The sequence below is a fragment of the Haliaeetus leucocephalus genome, unplaced genomic scaffold, assembly GCF_000737465.1.
Source record: "Haliaeetus leucocephalus isolate CR32 unplaced genomic scaffold, Haliaeetus_leucocephalus-4.0 Scaffold228, whole genome shotgun sequence".
Classification (NCBI taxonomy): domain Eukaryota; kingdom Metazoa; phylum Chordata; class Aves; order Accipitriformes; family Accipitridae; genus Haliaeetus; species Haliaeetus leucocephalus.
The window spans coordinates 22909297-22932943 of record NW_010972664.1 but is presented as its reverse complement, the minus strand read 5'-3'; the positions used below and the strand labels follow the sequence as shown (position 1 = coordinate 22932943).

At 39.8% G+C, this 23647-nt stretch overlaps 1 protein-coding gene across 2 annotated transcripts in view; it reads left to right on the top strand.

The window, feature by feature from the left end:
* MAN1A2 (mannosidase, alpha, class 1A, member 2) overlaps positions 1 to 21563 on the top strand; it is a 141032-nt gene extending 119469 nt beyond the window's left edge. Inside the window, exons 11-13 of one of the 2 annotated variants that reach the window (XM_010567515.1) lie at positions 6907 to 7079; positions 15203 to 15318; positions 19199 to 21563. In XM_010567515.1, the coding sequence (XP_010565817.1) occupies positions 6907 to 7079; positions 15203 to 15318; positions 19199 to 19331 (422 nt within the window). In that variant the 3' untranslated portion in view covers positions 19332 to 21563. Of the gene's footprint in view, positions 1 to 6906; positions 7080 to 14392; positions 14455 to 15202; positions 15319 to 19198 lie in introns of those variants that run through there. The other variant, XM_010567516.1, reaches the window with a different exon arrangement.
* The last annotated feature ends 2084 nt before the right edge of the window (positions 21564 to 23647 follow it).

The following is a 23647-nucleotide window of genomic DNA, read 5'->3' as shown; positions in this document are numbered from 1 at the left end:
GAGGAAGGATTGTGTGTGAACTCTTGTCCTCTCAGATACATAGGGCAGTTTTTCATTTCCTATATACTGTTCTTGCAGTTATGTAGAGTGAACAATTTGTAAATAGACCTTTTACCATTTTTAGTAATAGTACATTCTGGGTAAGTACAATTAAACTAGAGAGGATGAAGATTAGTATGCAAACTGTGAGATGGCCAAAGACCGGATTAGTGAGGAGGCAATATCAGACTTCACTGTTGGGCTGGAAGTTTCTCAAGTTCACTATTCTGGACCAGGTTTATTTTAGATCTTTAATAGTGACCTTGATGCAAAAAGTTGAAGTGTGCTGATTATACTTACAGTGGCCATAAAGTCATAAGACACAATTAAAACAGAAGAGTCTCAGAATAGTAAACAGGAAGATCTTAAGGACTGGACTGTCAGAAATAAGAAGTTCACTAGAAAAAAGGCAGGAACTCTTTCTCTAAACTGGGAGCTGAAAAATGCCAGTGCAGTCCTAGTCTGTATCAGGTGAAGAATTTTCAGCAGATACGAGACAATATTAACACTGCCTTAGAAGACACATATAATTCGTCATCCAGAATACACTGTACAAATCTGAATTTCAAGCAGAGCAAATGCAGAGAAGGACCAACAGAATGGAAGATAAAATATCTTACAGTGGCAAAATAAGGGAGGTCAGCCTGCTCAGACTAGAAAAATAATGCCAAAGAAGGGAAGAAATTTGTTGTCATCTCAAGAGGTAAACACTAAAAAGAAATAGAGTTATTTTAAGATATAAACAACACAGTTGTACCAAGAGCAAGATTTGTAAGCTCGCCATGAATAAATGTAGGTTGGAAATTGGAAATGGCTTTGTGTAGCCATCAGAGAAATGAGCTTCTGAAATAACTTCCTAGTAGAAGTAATGGTAACTAAGACTCAGGCAGTTTTATGATGAGAATTCATGTATTTATTCACAGGATTACATAGCATCATTGTATAATTACCTGTCATTTTAAAGAATTCAATCACATAAGTGATACTTTTACCTGGGTAGCAACAGCATTAAAAAAAGGGGGAAGGAAAAAATATGAGGATGCTTAAGGAAAAAGGTAGGACATAGTAGCTATTGTTGCATTCTGAAAAACTGCATTTAAATGTTTAATTCGACACTTAAAAATAAGCAATGCTAAATTTACAGTTGTTTGTGCAGTCCTAATTTTATTCCTTCAGATGTTTATTCTGTACCCTAAATAAGTCAAAAGATGGGGGGGATAAAAGGTTTGGTTGCATATTTAATGACTGTATAAGAACACACACATGCAAGAAACAGACTGAAAGTTGTACAGACAGCTATAAATTGGCAATGCCCTAGTTTTCTTTTGTTCAGTCACGCAGTCTCAGGAATGTGGATTTTTTTTTGTGTTTGGGGTTTTTTTTTTTTGCCTGGACTGGTTTTTCAAAGAAAATAAAGAACTGTTACGTGCAAAATGTCAACTTCATTATGCTTTAACAGCAGGATTTGAGACATAATTGTGCGCTTTAATGACAGAACTAGCTGGTTGCAGAAAACAACTCTCTTTCAGAGGGCAGACAGTCTTCTGGTTCAGCTGATAGGTTTATGCTTCAGTCCGCAAAGGGGAGAGCCTGATCTCTTTCTCCTGCAGACTTGGGAGAACTCTTTGGTGTGCCCAGAGGAGACAGCAAGGTGCTGAGGCTGCGTGCTGAGGATAAAGAGCTCTTTTCTTCAGATAAAGGACAGGACAGCTCTGGTTGGTTTGTCTTCCCAGGGTTACTCCCAATAAACTGCAGTATATGCCTGTGTTTATAATATTTTAGTATAAAAATACTACTTTATGAAGCAACCTAAATTTCCATAAGGGCTGAGCATGAGGGAAAAAAACAATGCTATTTTAAGGTCCAGTCTCAGCAAAATCAAAACAGAATTTCACAGAATAAAAGCACTTCTGGAAGAGAAGGGCATTATATTGCCAACAGTCAGCAACCTGTTGCACATATTGCAGGTATGAAAGCCTGTTTAAAAAAAAAAAAGAAGAGAATTCGATATTTCAGAAAGCTTCAGGCAAACTAAATTCTATATTTGCTACTGTCTACCATAATGTTGTTATGTAAATATGGAATACCATCTCCTGAAATTCTGGTTTGAAATCATGCTTTCCATGTCTGGCATAAATAAACAAACATGGTGACATGACAGATGATTTAGGGTCCAGGACTTCTGGGTTTTCAGATAAATTCCACTACGGTAACTTTGATCTGGACAGGTTTCACCAGTGTGATAATAAGTATAATGCTCTTGTCTTGCAGTGGCAGTCCACATGCCTATTTAGTGTTGAGGTGATTTTCTTCCATGACATTTGTGGCTGGAGGTTCTTGATGTATTAGGATTTTTTTAAGGCAATAATCGTAACCTCTCAGGTCACTTTCCCCTCTCATACATTACCCTGTGTCTTCAGGCAAACTCGATCACCCTCTACAAGGCAGAGCATTTGTGGTGACTTCAGCCTGCTTTAACAAAACAAGACTTTACTTATTTTGTCAAGCTAATACAGCCCTTTCACTCGTTCTTGTCTGTTGCCCTCTCTTCTTTGTTTACTTGCCTTTGGGACTGAAGTTGTCAATTGATGTCAGAGTCACCCGTTGAATTACGATTGCCCAGACTCTCATTGTTTCTAAGACCATCTCTCTGGTCCCTTGGATGCGTTTGCTTCTGTTGATGGCTTCTAAGACCCTTGAGGTCTTAGACAGGCCATTATAAATCCTTCTCTGCTTTCTGGTCTACCCCGTGATGTCAAGCATTCTGTCACCATCCAGTTTGTGCTCTTAGCAGTAGATCTTCACGGTATTTGGGAGCCGTTGCCCCAGCAGGCAGTTTTACCCTCCTCTCCCAGCTGACAGGTGGAGCAGCAGATCGTATCGCAGGAATCCCACACAAGCCTAGCTGGGTTACAGTGCTCCCAAACATATTCTAACCCATTCCCCAACTCAAATACTTATTTTAGGTTCCCCAGACACATGATGAAAAGATGTGTGTTTTGCCATAAATTATTTGGGGAGGTTTGAGGACCACCCTGCAGATACAAAAGCATCCTGCTTTTTCACCTCTTTACTGGTGAAAAAATATTCTCGGCTGCCCATCCTTTCTTTCCATTTTGGCAACAGCAATCACTTTGCCCTGTAACCAGCAAAAGTTGCCACACGGTCACAGATTTGTACAGCAATGTTGTAAACTGACTTATTTGCCTTAGCCTTGGCGTCATTGGAATGACAGCTTTCCACTGGCATTTTGGGTATTCCATAGTCCCCTGGAATGTGTATCAGTGATCCCTTGCAGGTATTTTGGATGCTCACAGTGCATCATTGGGGCTTGCTGAAGATTTTAGGACATTTCTTAACTTGATTGAAAGTGTGGCACAAGCTAAAGCACACCATTACCTTTTGGACAGATTGTTGCTGGCGTGATACCGTGCCATGTGTCCCAATATATAAATAAGACCAACCTCAGATCCGTGAAGCTACCTTCGAGAGGCTGCAGCCTATTGCACCTACATGTCTTGCTGGGTCCTCTTCCTCAAATGTTATATGAGTTAGAGCCTAGAAAGTATTATTGTAATTATGAATCCTTTCTTACTTTCAGGAAATTTTGTGCTAGATTAACTGTAGTCTTAAATGAACACACAAAAAATTAAACAATGTTTTCAAAATTATTTCTAAAATTAGATACATAATATTTATCTAGAAGTCTGAGGATTTACCCTTATTTTCAGCAGTGGCAAATACAGCTCTCATTGAAGTCAACTTGAAATCAGTTAAAATCTCTTTTAAAATGGTACTGGTTTAGCTTTGCAATTTTGCATTATGGTGTGAAATTGTTTCTCATCTGCCCTCCCTGCCTAGACTATAGCCTATCAGCCATATTAATACTAAAATACCTGTATTAAAGTATGACCGCTATAGCATCGTAAAATGGCCTTAGATGGTTCTTTGCTTAGAAGAACGCTCCTCTGAAAGGTATTATGTTCTAGTATCTTCTTTACTTCAGTCAACTCTTAGTAGAAGTGCTGTAATTAATTTTACATCCTTGGTTTCAGATAAAAATTCAATGAGATTGTCACAATGTGCAGGGGTCACCCATCCTTGGGTGGTATAATTTCTTGGAGTGCCCAATAACATTAGAAGTAGATATGAGTAAATAATTAAAGATTTAATGCACCAGCAGGCTGCAAAGCCAGAGAAGGTGTCACAGTTTCTGTAGGTGACGCATCACCAGAACTGCCTGAAGCCCAGCTTGTTTCCTGGGTAAGAGTAATACAGCTGACATGTTTTACCTGATTTCCAGAAGACTTTTGAAAAAGTTCTCTACTAAGGCTTTTTAAGGCTATTAAGCAGCCACCACCTAAGCAGCTAGTACCTGCATGGAGAATAAAAATGGTTGTAGTGTAACAGGTAGGGTAGAGGTAAATAAATAGTCAGCTCTTGCAATGGATGAACAGTGGTTAACCACTGGTACTCTGATATATTTTATATATATTTATATAGATATGTGTATAAATACATGGTATTTTTATACCTATCTGTGTATAGATGCGTATAAATGTATAGTATGTTCACATTTAATATTTTAATACGTGTATATATAAATTTAAATATACATACACATATAAATGATCAGGAAAAGGGCAGGAATAATAAGGTAAATGTGCTGGTAGTAACTAAAAAAAAAATCTATTTAGGATAGCAAGGATGAAAGAAAGCTGAAAAATTACACAAGGACCTTATGAGGTTGAGTAATTGGGTAATAAATTACTAAATTAAATTCAGTGTAGTTAAATGTAAAGTGAGGCACCTATGAAAAAATTATTCCTAACCTCCCATATAAAATTATGAGCTCTTAACTGACCATTACAACTCAGGAAATTGCTCTTGAGATTATGAAAATGTCAGCTCAGTAGCAGTCAGGAAAAACAAAGTGAGAAAGAGCAAAATAGAAAATGTCATTGTGTCACTGTATTAATCTTGTCCACACTTTTAGTGCTGTATTCAGGCTGGTCCTCTCATTTCACAAAGGATGTAGTAGAATTGGAAGAGTTGCAGAGAAAGGCTAGATGGAAAAATAAAGGTATGGAACAGTATCCATTCAAGGAGCAACTGAATTGGATAGTATTCTTCAGTGTGGAAAAGGGACATTTTAGGTAGGATGCAACAGATTTGCAAAATCACCAGGAGACTGGAGAGAGTGGATAGGAATCAGATGTTCACTCTCTTCTCCGAGACAAAACCTAGAAACTATTGAATGAATCTAGTAGGAACCAAGCTGAAAATGGAAAAGAACAAAAAAAAGTGGGTTTATACCCAAGAGGTATTAAAGATGTGGAACTCCTTAGCAGAGGTTGTTTTGGCTGCTTAAGGCTTTTACAGAGGTTTAAGGGAACACCAGGTAAGTACTTGGGAAATAAATCTATTAAGAATTACTGGCCACATAAAAAGTATGTCTAGTTTGGGAGAAGCCTCGAGCTCAAAAAAAGTGGTGACTTGTAGAGAAGCTGGAAAAACGTATCTCATATACTTGGCCTGTTCTTCCTCTTCCCTATCCTTGTCTGATTTTGGCTGTTGTTAGAGACGTGATACTGGACCAGACAGAACTGCCGTCTGGTCCAGTATGGCCATTCTTATCTTCTTAATCTTGGATAGGTAGAACTCTGTATCTAATCTCATTGATTTTGCAGTAAAATTTGTAAATTTTTTTCACTGAAACTGGTAAAATGGCCCATTTTGAAAGAAGTATCATAAACATTTCTTGATGGACTTTTCCTTACCATGCACGCAGCTGAAGCAGAAAGTGGTGCTTTTTTCTGTTGGCATCCAGAGCCATACTCCCTTGAAACAAAAAGATTAAGGAACTTTTGGGGGAGATTTCCTGCTGGGCCATGCACTGGGAGGTGCTCATATTTTTTATTGTAGTATTCTAAGGTTCCCCTTTCAGACTCATGAGACCATGGTTAATTTGAGCCTCTAGCCCATAGGAATTACATGATTATTTGCTTTTATAATTTTTAAACCTCGAGTGCGGCTTCAAAGTTCCGTGCCTTAAAAATTGTCTGCCAAAGCAAAGGGTGGGGTGCAGCTATAGATAAGAGTGCATTATTATTTGAGGAATAATGTGTAGCTGTGTAATAAAAAAAAAGTCTGTAATTGCATCTTCATATTTTAGACAGTTTTTCTACAGGTACCACCTTATATGAATAATCTTCCAGTTGCTGGCACAGGGCCATTACAGCTTCCTTTAAGGGATGAAATATTGAATCTCTGAACTAAGATTTATTTTCAGGTGTGGCTAAGTTCTCATTGCCTAGTTGTAAACCCTTTACTTGAGGATCACATTATGAAGCATATCAGTTATGGTGGCCTGACAGCCCTTCCCTAAACCAAGAGAGTTTGGATGAAGATGCAGGTTATTTGAGATGGTGGTACCTGGTTTTGTTCTAAGGTCTTTTCCTGCAGTTCTGGGTGGGATCAAAGGACATCAAAACCTCTGCTGACATCCCCCCCCCCCCCCCTTTTTTTTTCTCTTTTGCTTGTAAAGAGCTGATGTCAGTCACTTTAATTTTATCCTATAATCGAATGTGTTAATATGTTTATATTCTTAGCATTTCATTAATTTTCAAGAGGATTACTGTACTCCTGTCAAGATAGGTAGTTTTCTCACAGGCATTGGATAAATTATTCATAAGAAAAATTATAGGCTGCAACAATAGAAAATATTTATGGGACTGCTTAAAGGCAAGCTAGTTTCTGTTTTTCTCACATGCTTGGGATATAGCAGTCTCCTATCCACCCTTCCTGCAAAGACTTGTAAAGAATAAATTTCTTCTTTCTTTTCTTTTTTACCTCTTTCCTCTGCAGCATTAAAGCTGGGTCCAGAAGCATTTAAATTTGATGGCGGTGTAGAGGCGGTGGCAGTGCGGCAGAATGAGAAGTATTACATCCTAAGACCAGAGGTGATTGAGACCTACTGGTATATGTGGAGATTCACCCATGATCCCAAGTACAGGCAGTGGGGCTGGGAAGCAACGCAGGTAACTGTATTAATTATCTGTCAGTAATTTAATTCTATGTATTTTCCTTTTGTAGTCACGTCAGTGTCGTGGTACTGAAACACTTCAAATGGTAATCGATTTTTCACAAGTTCCTGTAAACCAGGGTACATATGGGGGTGCATGCAGTTATTCCTGTTTTGCAACTGCTGAATCAGATGCACAGATGAGAGATGTGTTCAGCTTTATACAGCTGATGAGTTTTAGGCATGGAAATAGAATCCACTGGTCATGACTCCTACTGTTATCAGTAGTCCACAGCCCCCAAGAGGGCTAATTTATCTTGGGAAATGAAAGTGTATTATAAATAACTTTAAGCAGGTGTTCGCACTCAGTTTAGAATAAAAGACAAAGCTATTCTTACAGTTTCTTCTTGGTCAGCTATTAAAACACAAGTGGTAGGACAACTGTTCTCAGATGGTTTGTAGACTAGATAGCATGTACATACCTATATGTGGGTTGGTATCATGGCTTTTTCTTTTCTTAGTTGTCTGATTGGAAGGAAAAATTTGCCAGTCGGTTTAGATTTACTCAACTATAACAAAAAATTACAGCATTGCAAGAAGTAGATCATAAAATAAAGTCATTAAGTAATGGCACATAAGGCAGAACTTAAAAATTGTTGCTAAGGTATTTTAGAGATTGTTGCGTTTTTTTGTATAGCTGCTTTCCTGAGTTTAAATCTAGTTGTTGAATATTTTAATCAAATTCCCGAGTGTGAAAATGCTTCTGAGTCTTTCCCATTGGAAATGCTTGTACTGGTCTACAGAAGCCCAGGTTCATTGTAAGACTCTTGACACAGATCTGAGGTCATGGCCTCCTTCATTCATCCTTTGTACGTAGATGGATAACGCCTTTATCTGGTAGTCATAGATTATGGAATAACTATAGCTGTATTAATAACTAGGCTTTATTTTCACATGACAGTGTAATATTCTAATTGTAAAAATTATTTCTAATCCCCAAAAGACTTAGTCCTTTAAATGCTTCCTAGGGCTGAACTTGGGAGCCTTTTTTGGTCTCATGTTTCTCACTGCTTCCACCTGCTGGTCTGTACTGGGCTCCTGCAAAACTAATTTGCTGGCCAAGCAGTTCTCTGGTCATCTTCAAGATCCGTGAATTACTACTGCTTCTCCACTTCCCCGCTACAGCTCCAGCAGTCTTTGGAAACACAGGTCAAAGCCAGTTTCAGAGATGAGCATAAACATTAAAGATAACAAGACGCTAATGAAATATTTTCACTGCAGCCAAAGGAGATGAGGGAAGAGCAAAGGAAGAGGTGAACCAAGAGCCTGGAGAAACTTTATTCTGCAGGTGAAAACCAGTTTTGCTCCAGAGGCAAGAGACCCAGAAAAAGTACTTGGAGGAAGAGATCTGTTGAGAAACCTGTATTCATCAAGTGGAAGATAGTTAAGGCAGGTTCAGAATATTTAGCTGAGCTCATCCCTATCCTTCCCTCAGCACAGTTACAATCATGTGGAAGCATCCAAGTATTTTAAGATTGTGTTCTTAGTCTTGCTTAGGTTTTGCCTTGTAGACTGTTCCGTTATAACCAACATGATGTTATTCTGGAGAGAGGTTTCACATTTGTCACATTTGTATTCCAGAGTGCATTGCTGCTCTCTCCAAAACATCAAACATTGAGGCACATCATCCCTCCTGCCCAAACCGTGCATGTTTCTAATGTGACAAAGAAACGGATTTAGTAACTTACTCCTTGCCAGCGTGTGTACTACAAATGCTTGCTGATCTAACACCAGCTCTGTCAGAAGCTATGGCTGGATGATCTAGGCTGAGATTGGGTCCTTTGTACTAAATTAAAGAATTTACAAATGTACATTTTTTCAGGCCAGGATCTGTCTCTTAAGCACACTGCATAGCATATCTTTGAATTGCATTTTGTTCAGTTTTCTCCATTTGTCTTCATATCTTGGCCCCCATTAACGCTTTCAAACCAAACCTTCCCTTCTTCCTCCCCTGCCTCCAATTTTCTCTGTGTGCAGAGTAGGATTTTATTTTCTCCGTCAGCCTTCATCGAAGCTGTGTAAATCAAGCAGCCCATGTGCTTAACTGCCTCTGTCCTTACGGAATGACTTTTTTTGCTTGCTTCCTCAATAAAAACTTTCTTTATCCAACATAGCCTTAAAATGTTTTTGAACTCTGCGTAAATGGTTTTGCATACCTCTCCCTCCTGCTTTACAGATTTTATTACCCCACCATCATACTAACATAGAAGTTTGGGAAGCTTTTTGTTCCTCAGGGTTTTCTGTTCCCTGCATATGGAAAATAAGTTATTGTGTTTACTTCTCACACCTACTCACTACTTTTCCTTCTTCCCTACCACACACAACTCTGGTTTATTCCTCCATTTATAAATAGAGAAGAATCTGGTATGACACACAGAGCAGTTGACTTGCTGCTCTTGTACAACACTGTCTGTATTTGCTTTTCTTTTGCCTTTCAACCATTGAAGCATACTTTGAAATCTGTATTACAGACCTTTCATGGTGAATGATAGTTTCTTCATCAGAAGTCTAGCAGTTCTTTTAAACTTTTGGGGAAACTGAGTTTTGTTTCTGAGTTCTAAATGGTCTTATTTTTCTGCATTGAACCTGCTGTAATGTGGTGTTTGATGACTGGGTTCTTGGTGGTCTCCCTTGTTTGTTTCTTTGGATGGATGAATACATCCCTAACCGAGTGGATTTGGGTTAGTTCACCAATATGTTAGAGGTCTGCTTCTGTCATTTTAGGAACTCTTCAGAGATGATCAAGGATATGTTGCAGAACCACCTGGCTTTTAAGTATACTGCATTACTTAAGTTTCTTTAGCACTCCCAGCCCAGATCTCACGCTGCCTTTTATCAATGGGAGTTTGCACAGAGGGCTGGACTGTGTGTGTATGCAGATCTATGTGCTGTACTTTATCTATTTCAGGATTGGCACCTTCTTTTTGGCTTTATTATCTAGATTTTTTGGACAAAACTTGGGCATTTTAGTGTAGATCTTGTGCCTTGACCAAGGCCTGTTTTGTCACATCTCTCCAAATGCAGTGTCTGTGGTAGAAAAACCAGGAAGTTGAATCTTATATTCCCTCAGTGATCATAAATACCTGTGACAGGGTCTCTCTCTCCTTCCTAATAAAAAAAAGGCTAATTCTCCCTAATACTATACTTAGCACTAAAGACAACATCCATCTCAATTGTACTGGGTCAGCCAAATTGGATGATGGTATGCTGGGGGGCTGGCTGAAGTATTACAGAAATACACATGCAAGATATTCAGGGTAAATACAGAAAATTACTAAAATCCTTTTTAGGCTAATTATTTGAAAGCAATAAGAGTCACCACTTCACAATAGGTATGTAAAGCCAATTACTAATCTAAGCTGTGTGAATGAAGGGTTCAGCTATTTGTTAGGGACTTGTGTATCTGACTAAATAGGATTGCACCATGGAGATTGCAGAATTCATTCAGAGTTTCTACTTACGGTGAAGATTGACAGCAAGATGGAGTTGGAAGACCTATAGCTCTCTACTTAGTGAAGCAAAGTAGACAGAAAAGAGGCGGGCATAGGTTGGAGGTAAAAGAAACATGGGTTCACGGTTCATGGGTTGGAAGCTCTGAGAACCACAGCTGGTGGAGAAACTGGCACAGTTTTTATGAGCATGTTGGTGGTATAGTCTAGAAGAGTCACACATGCATCCACAAAAACACCCTTAGAGGAACTGAGGGAGCTGGGGTCTGATCTAGAGGCACCTCCAGTTTTATTTCCAAAGAACTTAGATCAACTCTGATCTCCCCGAATGTGGCAGGCCCTGAAATTTCACTTTGCGTCATTTTTGAGCCAAGACGTGTATTTGGCAAGAGTACGCTGTTGCATATTCTTCTGTTCTACTCTTGGTTTGAATAAAGGGAACTGGAAAATCCACTTCTTTTGGTATTTTATTCCATTATTGAATTACTTGTACTGTTAAAAATATATGCTTTATTTCCTATTTGAATTTGTCTAGTTTCAGCTGTCAATCACTGGATTTTCCTATGACTTCCTATACCATAGTAAAATGTCTTTTATTCCCCCATGTTTTCTTTCCAAAGAGTTTTCATAAATTGTAATAAACTTGCTACTAAGTCTACTTAAGATGCTAAACAAATTGTATTGTCTCTCGCTGTGAAGCATTTTCTCCAAATGTCTGCCTCCGCATCCGTTCATCATCCTTTTCTAAAAATGAGTTCTAGAATTGCATATTCTGGTTTTGACTTTACCCACAGCCCTGTGCAAAAGTAAAATTATATCCCTGTTACTGTTTACTGTCCCTGCGCGTGCACCTGCCACAATATCCTAGCAGGAACTCGTACTGAATTGTCTCATGTGGCCACTGAATTCTTTGAAGCATCTCTACTTTCTGGTTCTGCAGTTACACAGCCTTTATATCTAGATTTAGGATTATGTGCCTGGTTATATGAAACTCATTTTGTTTGGGCTCCAGTAACCGCCAGGTTACACTGCTGTTACCTGGGTCGTTTTTGCCAGCAGCAGCGTTGCAGTGATTGATAAAACTTCAGACTGCTCCTTGTGGATCTCTGTGAGAAGCAGCTGTATTTGGTGATGATTTTACATTGCCGGTTCATTCTTAGGGCACTGTCAGTCAGTTTTAAGATAGTGATACTGATATGGTATAGTGCTGCTTTGTCTTATTGTAACATCTTATGGTACCATATCAATTGCTTTAGAAACTTTTAAGTTTATTACAGCTCAGCAGTTACCTCTATTTGTCAATTTGTAGACCTCAAAGAATGAAATCAAGCTTGAGAGCAAGATGGTTCTCTATAAAACCATGCTGATTGGTGTCAATTATCCGCTTATTCGTCAGTATTTTTTACATGTGTTTCTGTAGTTGTTTGGAACTAACATCAGGTATGCCATCCTAAAAGTATTCAGCCTGCCCAATGCCTCATAGTAGTAGCATTACCTTGATACCCTTCCAGTCATCTAGGACTTCCCTGTATTCTAGGGTGCAATAAATTTAGCATTGTTTTATCAAGGAGACTGGTCTTCAGCTCTTGAATGAAAGAGTATCCAGGTGGCAAATCAGATACCCCTACACCAAGTACTCCGAGGTCTGTGTGAAAGCAGAACACTGCAAATTTCAAGTGCCTTCTAAGCAGCCTGTCTACAGCACCAAACTTTTCAGCCAGTGTCTTGAAGTTCTGTACACCTCTGAGTCAAGGACAATTTGTTGATCTATATTTGGATGAACAGCTGTATAGCAGTCTTTCAGAGGAATTTTTCCTCTACAGCTCATTATTACCTGCAGTGTCCAGATCTCTGACCAGCTAGGATAAATCCTCTGCCTATCCTGAACTCCAGTCTAGCCAGAGTCTGTCTCTCTAAGGAGAAATTTCTGAAGGTACAAGACTACTTGGTAATTGTAAGGGAAAAAAAAAATCAATATATATCACATGTTTTCTTTCTTCAGGCTTCTAGGCCTGCTAGCTTCACCAGTGTTTCACTTAGTTATCCAAGCATGAGACCTCTGCAGCACACAGCAGGATCTCAGTGCTATCTATTGTCTGCAGTCTCCAGAATAAAGGAATTGAAGGAGACAGTGTCCTAACAGTGGTACCGTTCGTTCCTTCTCCTCCTTTTGCCACAATCCCTGGCGAGTTTCTCCTGTCCGAGCTGAGGTGCACAGCGTCAGGGTTACTGAATCGTTGACCAGAGGAACACCTGCAAGGTCAGACTCTGCATGCTAGAAATTCTGGCAGGATTGTAACCACTGGAGCTTTCCTCTGCATTTTGCCACACTCCAAAGCAGAGGCAAGGTCGTGTTCTGCACTGTTATAAAAAAGGGGATAGTGGCAAGAGGAGGCACTTCATTTCCTGCCTAGAAAGCAAAAGTGCTTTGGCTCTTGTTTATTCACACCACGCCTGCCTAGTGGCTGTAGGGCTTGTGGGGAGGAACGTGCAAATGGTTCCATAAACAGTGTAAGTATTATTTCTTCAGAAGTCAGCCAAACAATTAATTTTTTTCTTTTTTTTTTTGTTTTTGTTTTTGTTTTTGTTTGGCTGCCATGTGATAACTAGCATCACTGGTGATGTGCAGGAGCATGCAGACAGAGATTGTCGTGTGTGTGATGCTGCTGGGCTAGACGTGTCACGTACACCTTTCTCTCTAGACTGTAGAGGAAAGCTGGGCAACCCTAATCCCAGCATGTGAATAGTCTCAGCGTAGCCCTAGCCTGCACCAGTAACCAGATCTGAAAAGTATTCATCCAGACACTTTCTCCTTTTAGGCTCAAGTCCCAACAAAAGAGGGAGCGTTTCCATCCGAACTTGGAGAAAGTTCCACTTGAGATATGAATTACGGTGAGAATTAGATTTTGCCAAGAAAGGCAGTACCTTTCTTGGCATAAGCTCAGGCTCTAGAGCCACAGGCGTCCAATAACATCCTTTTGCCAGTCTCTTCTCTGGATTCTTTAAAAATCTTGGTCTTCAGAAATTTGAAAGAACTCTGTAGTCTGGATTATTCTTTGATCCATGAACAACCTCACGTTTCCACAGGGTAAGAGTGTATAGCAGGAGGAGGTTAGCTGTAGTACCTGATGTGCTGTGATTTACTGTCCTAGGTGCCTTGCTTATTTGCCTTTCCACTTTTCCTCCTGATTTCAGTGATGGCATCTGCCAGCATTCTTCATGCATGTGTCCAGTGGAAAATTCTCCTTTGTCTCCCAGTATTTCTAGTATGCAAAGGCTATAGTAAGGACCTTGAAGAGTTCATTTTGATTGATTGAGTTTTTCTCTGCATAAAAAGGGACATCATTCAAAATCTATTTGCTCCCCTGCCTTGACTTCACTCAGCTTCTGTTGAGTATAACTAGCAAAAATCAGAATTAACAAAAATCTGGGCCTAAAGCACCATGCGGAGAGAAACTTCATACAGGCTGACGGCCTGAATCATAGATTACTGAACTACAGGTAGCTACGTTCGGTAGTTGGTAATGACAGACATCCCGAGCCAAACATTTTCCTTCATCACTGTGTCTTTTCTGTCCCTGCATGAATCTATTAAAAGAGACGGTGTCTGCTGAGGAAGCACTGCCAAAGCAGCAGGGAAGCACAAATAACCTGTGAATCATTTCAGAGTCATTTCTTTGGGGCCGGTTTTAATGGCTGATATCCTTGTGTGCTGTAAGGTCGTGCATGTGAGTGGAATAATGAAAGCGTAGGCGAGAGGTGCTCTGAGCTACTAATGCGTTCTTTCCAGTCTCCTCCTCTTCCATTGTGCTTTTTGCAGTACTGTGTTGGAGCTGACTAGCTGGGTGATTTGTGAATCACGGATCCATTGGCCCCTTTCTGCATGGAATGTTTATGGATTTAAACTTCATGCTTTAAAGATAAAGAGCTCTTCTGCAGTCCAGCACACAAGCTGACTTGAGTTTCAACTGTATAAAGGGGAAACAGAGAAGAGCACATGTAGGAGATGGAAATGTGGGGAGAAAGCAGCAGCTAGAAGAGTTTATAAGATGAAATCAACAGTCCCTAAAGATGAGTACAGTATTTTATTCCTATTTTCAGTAAGTCCCTATGACTAGCTACTAGTCACAGAGTTCCTATAACTCTTCAAACTCTTCCAGCTGCAAAATCCAGGGACATTTGTCATCTTCCTATGCACCTCATAGCATATGTTGCGTTGATTGACTGATGGATGTATGTTCTACTCAGTGTTACCTCTGAGGAGCCGTACCAGCTCAGAGCAAAAGTCTACTGAGTCCATGTCCTGTCATCAGTATCAGTCAACAGTAAATACCCAGGAAAGAAAGTATTCTTCCCAAGAATACTTTCTTAGCATCTAGCAGTTTGCCAAACGTGGTGTCATTAGTAGCCCTGGAGCACTTTTACTTCTGTATGTGTCCAGTCCCTTTTCATTTTTTTTTGGTCAGCGTAAACCGTTAACATCCACAGCATCCTCTGTCAAGGAGATTCACAACAGAGTAATGCAGCACGGAAAGAGCTACCTCCTTTGTTGATCAAGCCTAATCCTTTAATGTTTCCATATTTTGCTCTACAATTAAATTCTCCTTTTCTTTTCCCTTCTTCTTTGCAGGCAATTGACAAGTATTGCCGAGTCAGTGGTGGCTTTTCTGGGGTCAAGGATGTCTATTCCTCATCTCCTACATATGACGATGTACAGCAGAGCTTTTTCCTTGCTGAAACTTTGAAGTAAGTTCTCTTCACTCCTACATCTTCTGTAAAAGCTAGCATCTGAATTCTAGAATACAGTGGCTCAACAAATAAGCTCATATCTTATCAGGGTGGTTTATGGTTTCGTTAAGCTTTTTTCCCCAGCTTTCAGGTCTCAGCCCATTTCACCAGCAGAAAATACAAGCGGAATTTCCTATACAAGAAGCTTGTGCTGAGAGAGCTTTAGGTTTTAAGATTTCTATTTGATTTCTGTCATCACAGCAGAGGAGAAGGTTATCTCCTTTTAAGAAATTCCTTGTGCAAAAGATATATTTTTTTTTTTAGATACACTGACTTGACATGTCTTATACAAGTATGTGCCATGCTCTGATACTGTAGAACTTGTTTCTCCTGTGCATGTCACTGGAAGGGAGTAAATGGATGGAACAAAAGTCCTTTGTGCCCTTGGATGATTTTTCTGTATTTATTCCACAACATATTTTTCTAGAATGCTTCTTGGTGTAAGGAGGAATATCAGGCATATTTTATAATCTTATTTTCAATTCAGTCAAATCAGTAGGACACCTGTAGTCCACCCTGCAGAAGCTAAAGCACTCTGTTGCATATTTGGTTGAAGGTAAAATGTTCAGTCATTGGTCTTCCACTATGTTTCTTTTTAATTAATAACAAAAAATGTGATACTAGAATATGCTGTAACCTCTAACTTATGGAGATGATACATACAATAAGAAAAACTAGTATAAAGAAAGGAATATGTTACGGGGATTTTATTAAGAGATCTGTTTTTAAAACTGAGCTAGCGTGTCATGGCTGCTCATCTCCTTCATCATTGACACAAAGCAGCTATCAATAGCACTGTTCTGTCACACGGTTGTGATTGCTCTGGGGTTTTGCCGATGAAGCAACGTCTTCTAATGTGTGACAAATTTCTTGATACTCAAGTTACACCAGCAAATTTGCTAACATAATTCTGGTGTTGAAATCTACCAAGATTCCTGTATTGGTTACCTCCCTGAAATCTTGTGAATTGTCTACTTTTGGAAGAAAAGTGTCCAAGTTGGCTGTATTCCCTACCCCTTTTTTTTTCTTCCTGCATAACAGTTTGGGGAATGTTTTAATTGGTTAAATCCATAGACAGAAGCCACTGCTGGCAGTGTGAATGAGGCCAGAGCTGCTATTAGGAGACATAGTTGTTGTCTCTGCTTACATATCCATACCACTTTCTGCCAATGTGTGATGGAAGGGATGATGCATATGTTGTTGCACAAACCTGTCAGCAACGAAGACTCATTAAGGTGCCCTTTCTGTCTTTACAACCCAGTGATATGACGAAAAGACAGTTGTAACCATTTAGCAGTCTAGCATGGCATACAGGCTTTGCAGAACAAACAGCGTTTCTATACAGCAGCAGAGTTTACAGTATCAGCAATATCAAATTTTCAGGTTTTAGCTGTAGCAGATATATGTGAAGATTGGGTTTGGGTATTGGGAGCTCAAAATGCAGCGGCAAGAAAGCAGGTCCTGAAAGTGGCAGTACTGGTGCCTACTTCAGGCACCACAACACATTTCACTGGCAAGAAGGGGCTCCGAATTCGTCCCATGTAAGGGGAGAGTCTGGCTATTCTCCCCTTCTGCTGGCTCCTTACCAAATTCCTCTACATAATCACAATACTTTGTTTTCCCATGTTATCATTATAAAAAGAAAGCCACTGCTACCTCCTCTGTTGTCTTTGTTAATTTTATTTCACTTACTTCTTCAAGTTCATTTTCTGGAGACTAAAAGCTATACTCCAAAGAGAGAGGCAGCAGTTTCAAACAGGTCCAATACCTCCAATACCAAGCAATACCTCCCCAGGAGCTGATCTTATGTGATTGATCTGCCTATAAAAGCCAAATCAGAGAATGAAATCTGCTCCTAAGGGACTTCTGCGGTGACAAGGCTGACCTTTGAAGTATCGCCAGAATCCTGTCTGCATCTTAAATAATCACAAGGAGATCTGAAAATTCACTGATGCATCACTCAGTAACTGAACGTACTATAGTGCAAGCATTGCAAAAGAAGGCAGTTCTAGGAAGGAACTCAGAAATTTTTACTGGCTTTTGGTTTGGATGATTTCCTGCTTGTGGGACAAAACAAAGTGTTATTGGAGAGCTGGATATTGGACGTTTGACATTGATGCGACTGGCATAGCCAAACCAGAAACTGGTGTTACCTTGAGATAAAATAGAGAATGTAAGGTCAGGATAGCTCAAATGGCTATGAAAATAAAGACAGAAGGATTGGGTGTGATGCCATGAGGAAAATGAAGATGTCCGTCAGAAGTGGGACATAAAATGTGTGTTACGGAATGCCTGCTGTGATCATTTCTGCTATTGATGGTAACTCCGCATCTTCATTTCCCTCAAATTCAAAATTGATACCTCTCCCAAACGTGTATTGTTGCTGCTTGGATACTTTGGCTCAAGATACTCAGCAGATTATGAGAGTTTGAGCAGTATGAGAGGTAAGGAGGTAGCTGTTGAGTGGGAAGCAGCAAGATGTAGAAACAGGTTGCTTGAGTTATTCAAAGCAAAAGCGTGAATCAGATGAGGAAGGTGAGTTTGAGTAAGATAAAACATTGCTGCTGTGGTGAAAAAGAGTTTGGAGAGCTGCAGAGGGAGAAAGCAAGGTAGGGGTAAGGAGGAAAGGAAAGGTATGGTGTTTTAAAGATGAATGAAAAATGTAGAGAACGAGACTAGACATGCAGAACAAAACTGAATCATCTCAGCAAGAAGTTTTTATCTGTAAACAGTTAATTGGTGAGGAAGGGAAGAAAAAGTAGAGCTTCACTGACTGGGTTGTGCTGTGGATACAACTGGCAAATAAATGCAATGGGAGAGCGGTCAGGCAGTGACACACGACTGTAGACGGTAGACACTACCAGTGTCTGATTGAGAAGTAAGAGCAGCCTCCGCAGAGCGAAGGCAGAACTTGTGTGCACGTTTTGGATGTGACAGAGCTCACTGATGGGAGTGACCCCCCTTCCTTGTCAAGTGCTGCAAGACCTGCCGCTTTCTGGATGGCAGGAAAGCAGGCTGTAGGAGGAGCTGAGAGGTCCTGTACCCCCGCGATGTTACGCTTGCACAGTCAGGTTTTCTGGAACAAGGGAAATGCCTTTTGAATTGTAGCAATTGAGTTTGAAAGCCCTGACAAACATCCCTACCACCAATATATCCTACAAAGTATAGCACAGCCACGTTCAAAAAGCGTGTTAAGAAAAAAGAATGAAGAAATAATCTTCTTCCACATATGTCCAGAAACCTTAATTTTGTTACACGCTTCAATTGCTCTGCATTGCTTTATAATGCACAACATTTATGAATCCCCTCTGCACAATATATTGGCCCATTTCCTCCCACCAGAAGCTGAACCAGCTTCCAGCATGGTGATGACAAGTCAGATATCTGGCATGGCTTAGTGCCTTCCCTTGTGCTTCCTCAAAATCTTTGATTTGTATTAAAAAGGATTAGTCATTTCCAACTGGGTTTACTCCATTAAGAAGAATTTTTTGTGAACTTCTGTGCTCCCCTGCCCCCCAAATCCTCGTGCTTGGTGTCTTGATGTTTGGTTTACATTGCAAGTCTTTGAAAGGAGTCTTGAAAAACAAAAGTTACTTGGAAAGCTTAAAATGCTGTCTTTACAACAACTTTTCATTGAAGGGCTCGACCATAATAAAAATGACTCTTCAGATCATTATAATAGGGCAGGTTGTGTGGGTGCTATACAAAGATTGAAAGCAAGTAACTTGTTCATAGCTTTAGCTGCTGTCTGGTGGGGCTTGAAGCTGCTGTGTTGCCGCTGCCTGTCTATTGCTCTGCTTTAATACCCACCATTTTTTCTCTCTGTGTTGATATCTAGGTATTTGTATCTGCTTTTCTCCAATGATGACCTTCTACCATTAGACAACTGGGTTTTTAACACAGAAGCTCATCCTCTGCCTGTTTTACATTTAGCCAACGCCACACTGTCAGGAAATCCTGCATATCGATAAAAACAGCTCTATGAAGAGGAAGAGAGACTGTTTTCAGCTCTGTTTTGTTTACATGGACCACTTGAGACTTTAAGCAGGAGAGGAGACAGACACTTGATAAAACTAGACCTCTGAATCAAGCAAGTACCGGCGTGAGAAATGAAGCTCTTCACATATAGCTAAGTTAAAAGTTCTGTTTTATACATGACCAAAACACATTAGTGTGGTATTTGCAGGACAGAGACTTCATGTGCTTTGAACCCTAGCAAGACATGGAATCTACTGTTTAATATAAACGCAGCAGCATAAGGAAGAAGAGGCTTTCCCATGTGGGGAGAGGAACTTGCTGCTGCTGCTGTTCGCTGTTGCAAGGAACAACACACCAGTCACCTCTTCAGGTCGGGTGGGTTCCAAATACCTAGAATTTATTTTTCTTTTTTTTTTTTTTTGTTTGTTTGATGATGGCATGAACAAAGCAAAAACAAAAAGCAACATCACTGCACCAGCAGCATCAGGATTTGAATTTTTTTCTGTACCTGTCTGAATTTTCTAAGGAGTTTGTGTTTGTCCAGACTGGCAGCCATTCTCAGGGCCTCTAAGCTATTAAAAATAAAGTCTATAAAATTGCCGCCTCATTTTCCCTTTTCAAAATAATGCTGAAAGATCTGTGTTGTATGCTTACATCCAAAAAGACAATGAGTAAGCATTTGGTTTGTAGTTCACTGTCAGCGATGTGGGTTTAGTTCATTTGGCAAGCTACAGTCACAGTCTGGAGCATATCGCAGGGGTAGGAAGGAGCCTAAGTTTCCCTTCCTCACAAATCCTGTCACATGGTAAAAAACATTCTCTTATTAGTCCTGGTTCTTTTAGCTAAATAAACAGAGATGACAACATGAGAAAAACAGTCTCTTGTGATTTATCTAGGAGGATACAGTATATGGCACTTAAAAATGCTCCCCTTGAGCTAAGCAGCAGGAGTTTGTTGCTTTATATTTTTCCACACAGTCTGGATTTTTCCAAAAAGTTAAATTTCATTCTTTGGATACTATTCATGGAACCTTCTTTGCAGATATGTGTATGACAGAAGCCCAAAACTGCCTTTGATTTAGTTTACAAAACTCCTTTTCTTCTGGGTGCTCCAGTACAAAGCCAACATGATCTTCCTTGGAAGCAACATAACATCTCTTACATATGAGTGGAAAAAGAAACTGAAGAGTCTCTTCTTCCATTAGTTTATGAGAAATGAGATGCTGCTACCTGCATGGGTTTTTTTTCCAAGTACTCCTTGGCTGGACTGGACAGTATCCCTTAAACAGAGTCTGCTTCAGTCTTCACTTATTTGCTAAAAGAAATTTCATCTTTTCGGGTATATCTCAATCTCTTTTTTTTTTTACTGTTGTTCTGGAATCCTTACAGCTCAAATTATTCTTTGCGTAAGGGGAATAGCCTTTATAGCTCTCAAATCCTTTCGCCATGGTGACTGGCCCCTCTGCTGAAAAAGAGCTGCGAGGTGCTCCTTTCCCTCCTAATTAGTGCACAGGTTGAGTCTGTAAAAAAAAATCTTGGTTGTGTTTTCATACTGAAGTGAGTGGAAGAACTCTTCAGTGAGCGACAGCAGTACAGGATCAGATCTAAAGGGAGTGAGTGCTATTTGTCCCCCTCAGAAAATGTTTTTATATGAAGTTTTATATATAAAAGCTTTTCTCTCTATCATATTATGATATATACCTCCCTGTACCTTATAGTAGCATTTCCCCCATAAAATTTTCCTTCACTCATCTTTGACACTAACTTAGACATAGAAATCATCACATGATCTAAGAAGAAAAAATGCTGTCGGATGCTTTTTTCCAGACACTTACTTTAGTTTAAGGGGCAGAAGACGCAGAGCTTGGAAAAAACTCCAATCTCAATGTTTTTACTTTAATACCAGTTACTTAAGTTACTGTAATTTGCAGCAGTATCTTAAAAATAATTTGAGACCCGATAAAGTAATTGATACAGTAAATAATACTGATTCAAGTAATTGTTTATTTAAAATTAGAAGTAGCTTAATAAATGGATTCTTCTTACTGGTCCCGCATTAATTTATTTTTCTAATTAGTATTCAGTGACTTACTGAAGAGCTAGTCATTTTCCAAAGTTCAGATACATTGTGTTTTCAAATTAAGTTTTTCCTATCCCATGAGAGCTGTTATTAGTTTAAAACTGCACTCGATTGCCTTGTTCTCCTAAATCTCTCTGGGTACAAAGGAGAAAGAGGAAAATGAGCCTCTTCTGTTTAAAAAAGACAAAAAGAAAAAGGCACTTTCCACCCCATACACCTCCAGATAAATGCAGATGTAGAATGGCTGCCAGTCTGTTCAGAGAAAGGTCAAGGACAGAATTCTGGAGTCCCAGAAACAGCAAACTTCTTATCATTGCTGCTCTTCCATCCCCCTCTCGTGAATTAAAGAGCGACCCTTCAAATTACTTCCTCCATGAATCCCAATGGGTTAACTCACTGCCACAAGAATGCTTGAATTGAGGACCGAAGCCATTTCATGTTATGGGATGGTATTTTTCTCAAAGCAGATGTACAGTACTGCTATTTCTTCTTTGTGTAGACAAGCAGCAGGTACCAAATAAAGGACACTTGTTTCTCGTTTTCCAGTTACCCCAACGGCTGTCAGTTTCTACTCTATCACTCTTTAAAATACAAACTATCCTTTTCCTCCAGAAGCTACTGATGTGCATAGTCTATCAAAAATAATGCATTTTAAGGACTAATTGCTGTGTCATTCATGAATCTCTCCATCCTGAGATTTCCTAGAGCAAGCTGAGTTTGGAGGTCATGGGTTCTGGGCGAGGTGTGTGCATAATAACCACGCACCACGGATATTGAAACTTCTGACTGAAGTGACGTGCCCTCATTCCGAGTCCTTCACAGAGAAGTAGGTTCTGATCTGCAGAATGGCATTACGTGCAACCCAAAGTTCAGACTGTTTTCCCTCTGGGTACGTAAGGTACAGTAGAATATTGCCATTTTCATTCTGTTGCTGCTGTCTTACATACTTTCATGAAGATAGAGTGTAAATTTAAGCACAAAATGACTTTTTAGTCCTAGTCGTTTCCGAGTCTTGCACTGTATTCTCTAACAAAACAATCCTCGTTTTCTTTAGGTAGCTGTCCCATTTTAGCAATTTCTGCAATACCCTCTCCTCTTACAGGATAAAATAAAGAACAGAATATCATGTACGGTTTTGGCACACTGGATTTGGGCAAGAGCCTGGAAATCCCAGAATTGTCTATTTCCTGTTTGCATGCAGTCAAAACAAGGATGTTCAGTTCTTTTCCTAATCCAAGCTTCAAGCTTGCCTGTTGGTCAGGATCTGCTAGCAGTAAATTTTTTTCTAACACTTACAGCTTGACTTTTCAAAGAAGCCAGGTTTCTGCAGCTTCCTTTGACCATCCTGGAGCTGTGTGTCCCCTGCAGTCAAGAAGTCAACTTCTTAGCTTTGTCCTCTAAATAAAAACAAAGCCCTTGAATGATATTCCAGGTGTTCATTTTGCTGCACAATATAGTCCTTAAAACTGAATGTTTAAGTAAAGTATGGAAAATAGTAAGTATGCTGGAGTAAAGGGAAAAGCAGGTAGTTCCCTGTGCCAGCCACACCTTCGAGGTTGCTTTAGCTCCCTACTTCAAATTTGTGGATCACTGTCTTCTGCCGCCCAATCACCGACATATTCCCACCTAGTATTTTACAAGATTTGAATGTTGAGTATCTCGGTACTGAAAAGTGCAAATAATTACACACTCCCTGTAATATCATCCTTTAAGGTTAAAGGTCTACCCTGTGCTGGTTTACAGCTAAGCAAAGCCCTGTCGGGCTGTCTTTTATGAATCCCCTCTTCTGTCCCTGAGGAAATGATATTACAAACCTTCATAATGTGACTCTCCCTAGTTTCAATGGAGAAGTGGTTAATAGCATTAACATTGAAAGGATCGACAATGTAACCTGGCATCCACAGAAAACGGTGAGGCAGTTTACATCTCAGGGCTGTCATAACAGGCTTTTAGCAAATCGAGCCTGTTAGGTACATTAATAAGCCTACTCCATGTTTTTAAGGGGACAAATAAGAAACAGGCTTCTTGTTAACAGAGAAAAATGAAAGCAAGCTCTTGATCCACACTGTAGTTCAGAGATCTCTTCACCCTGATAAGACATCCCTCTTTTGCTCCTTGAATTTTGAGAAACAGTCTTTTGGCTCAAGAGTTTGAGTTGCTATACAAAGAGGAAACCCAAGCTCTTTTCCAAGTTACTTGCATACAACTGTAGCAGAGATGATAAGCCCTA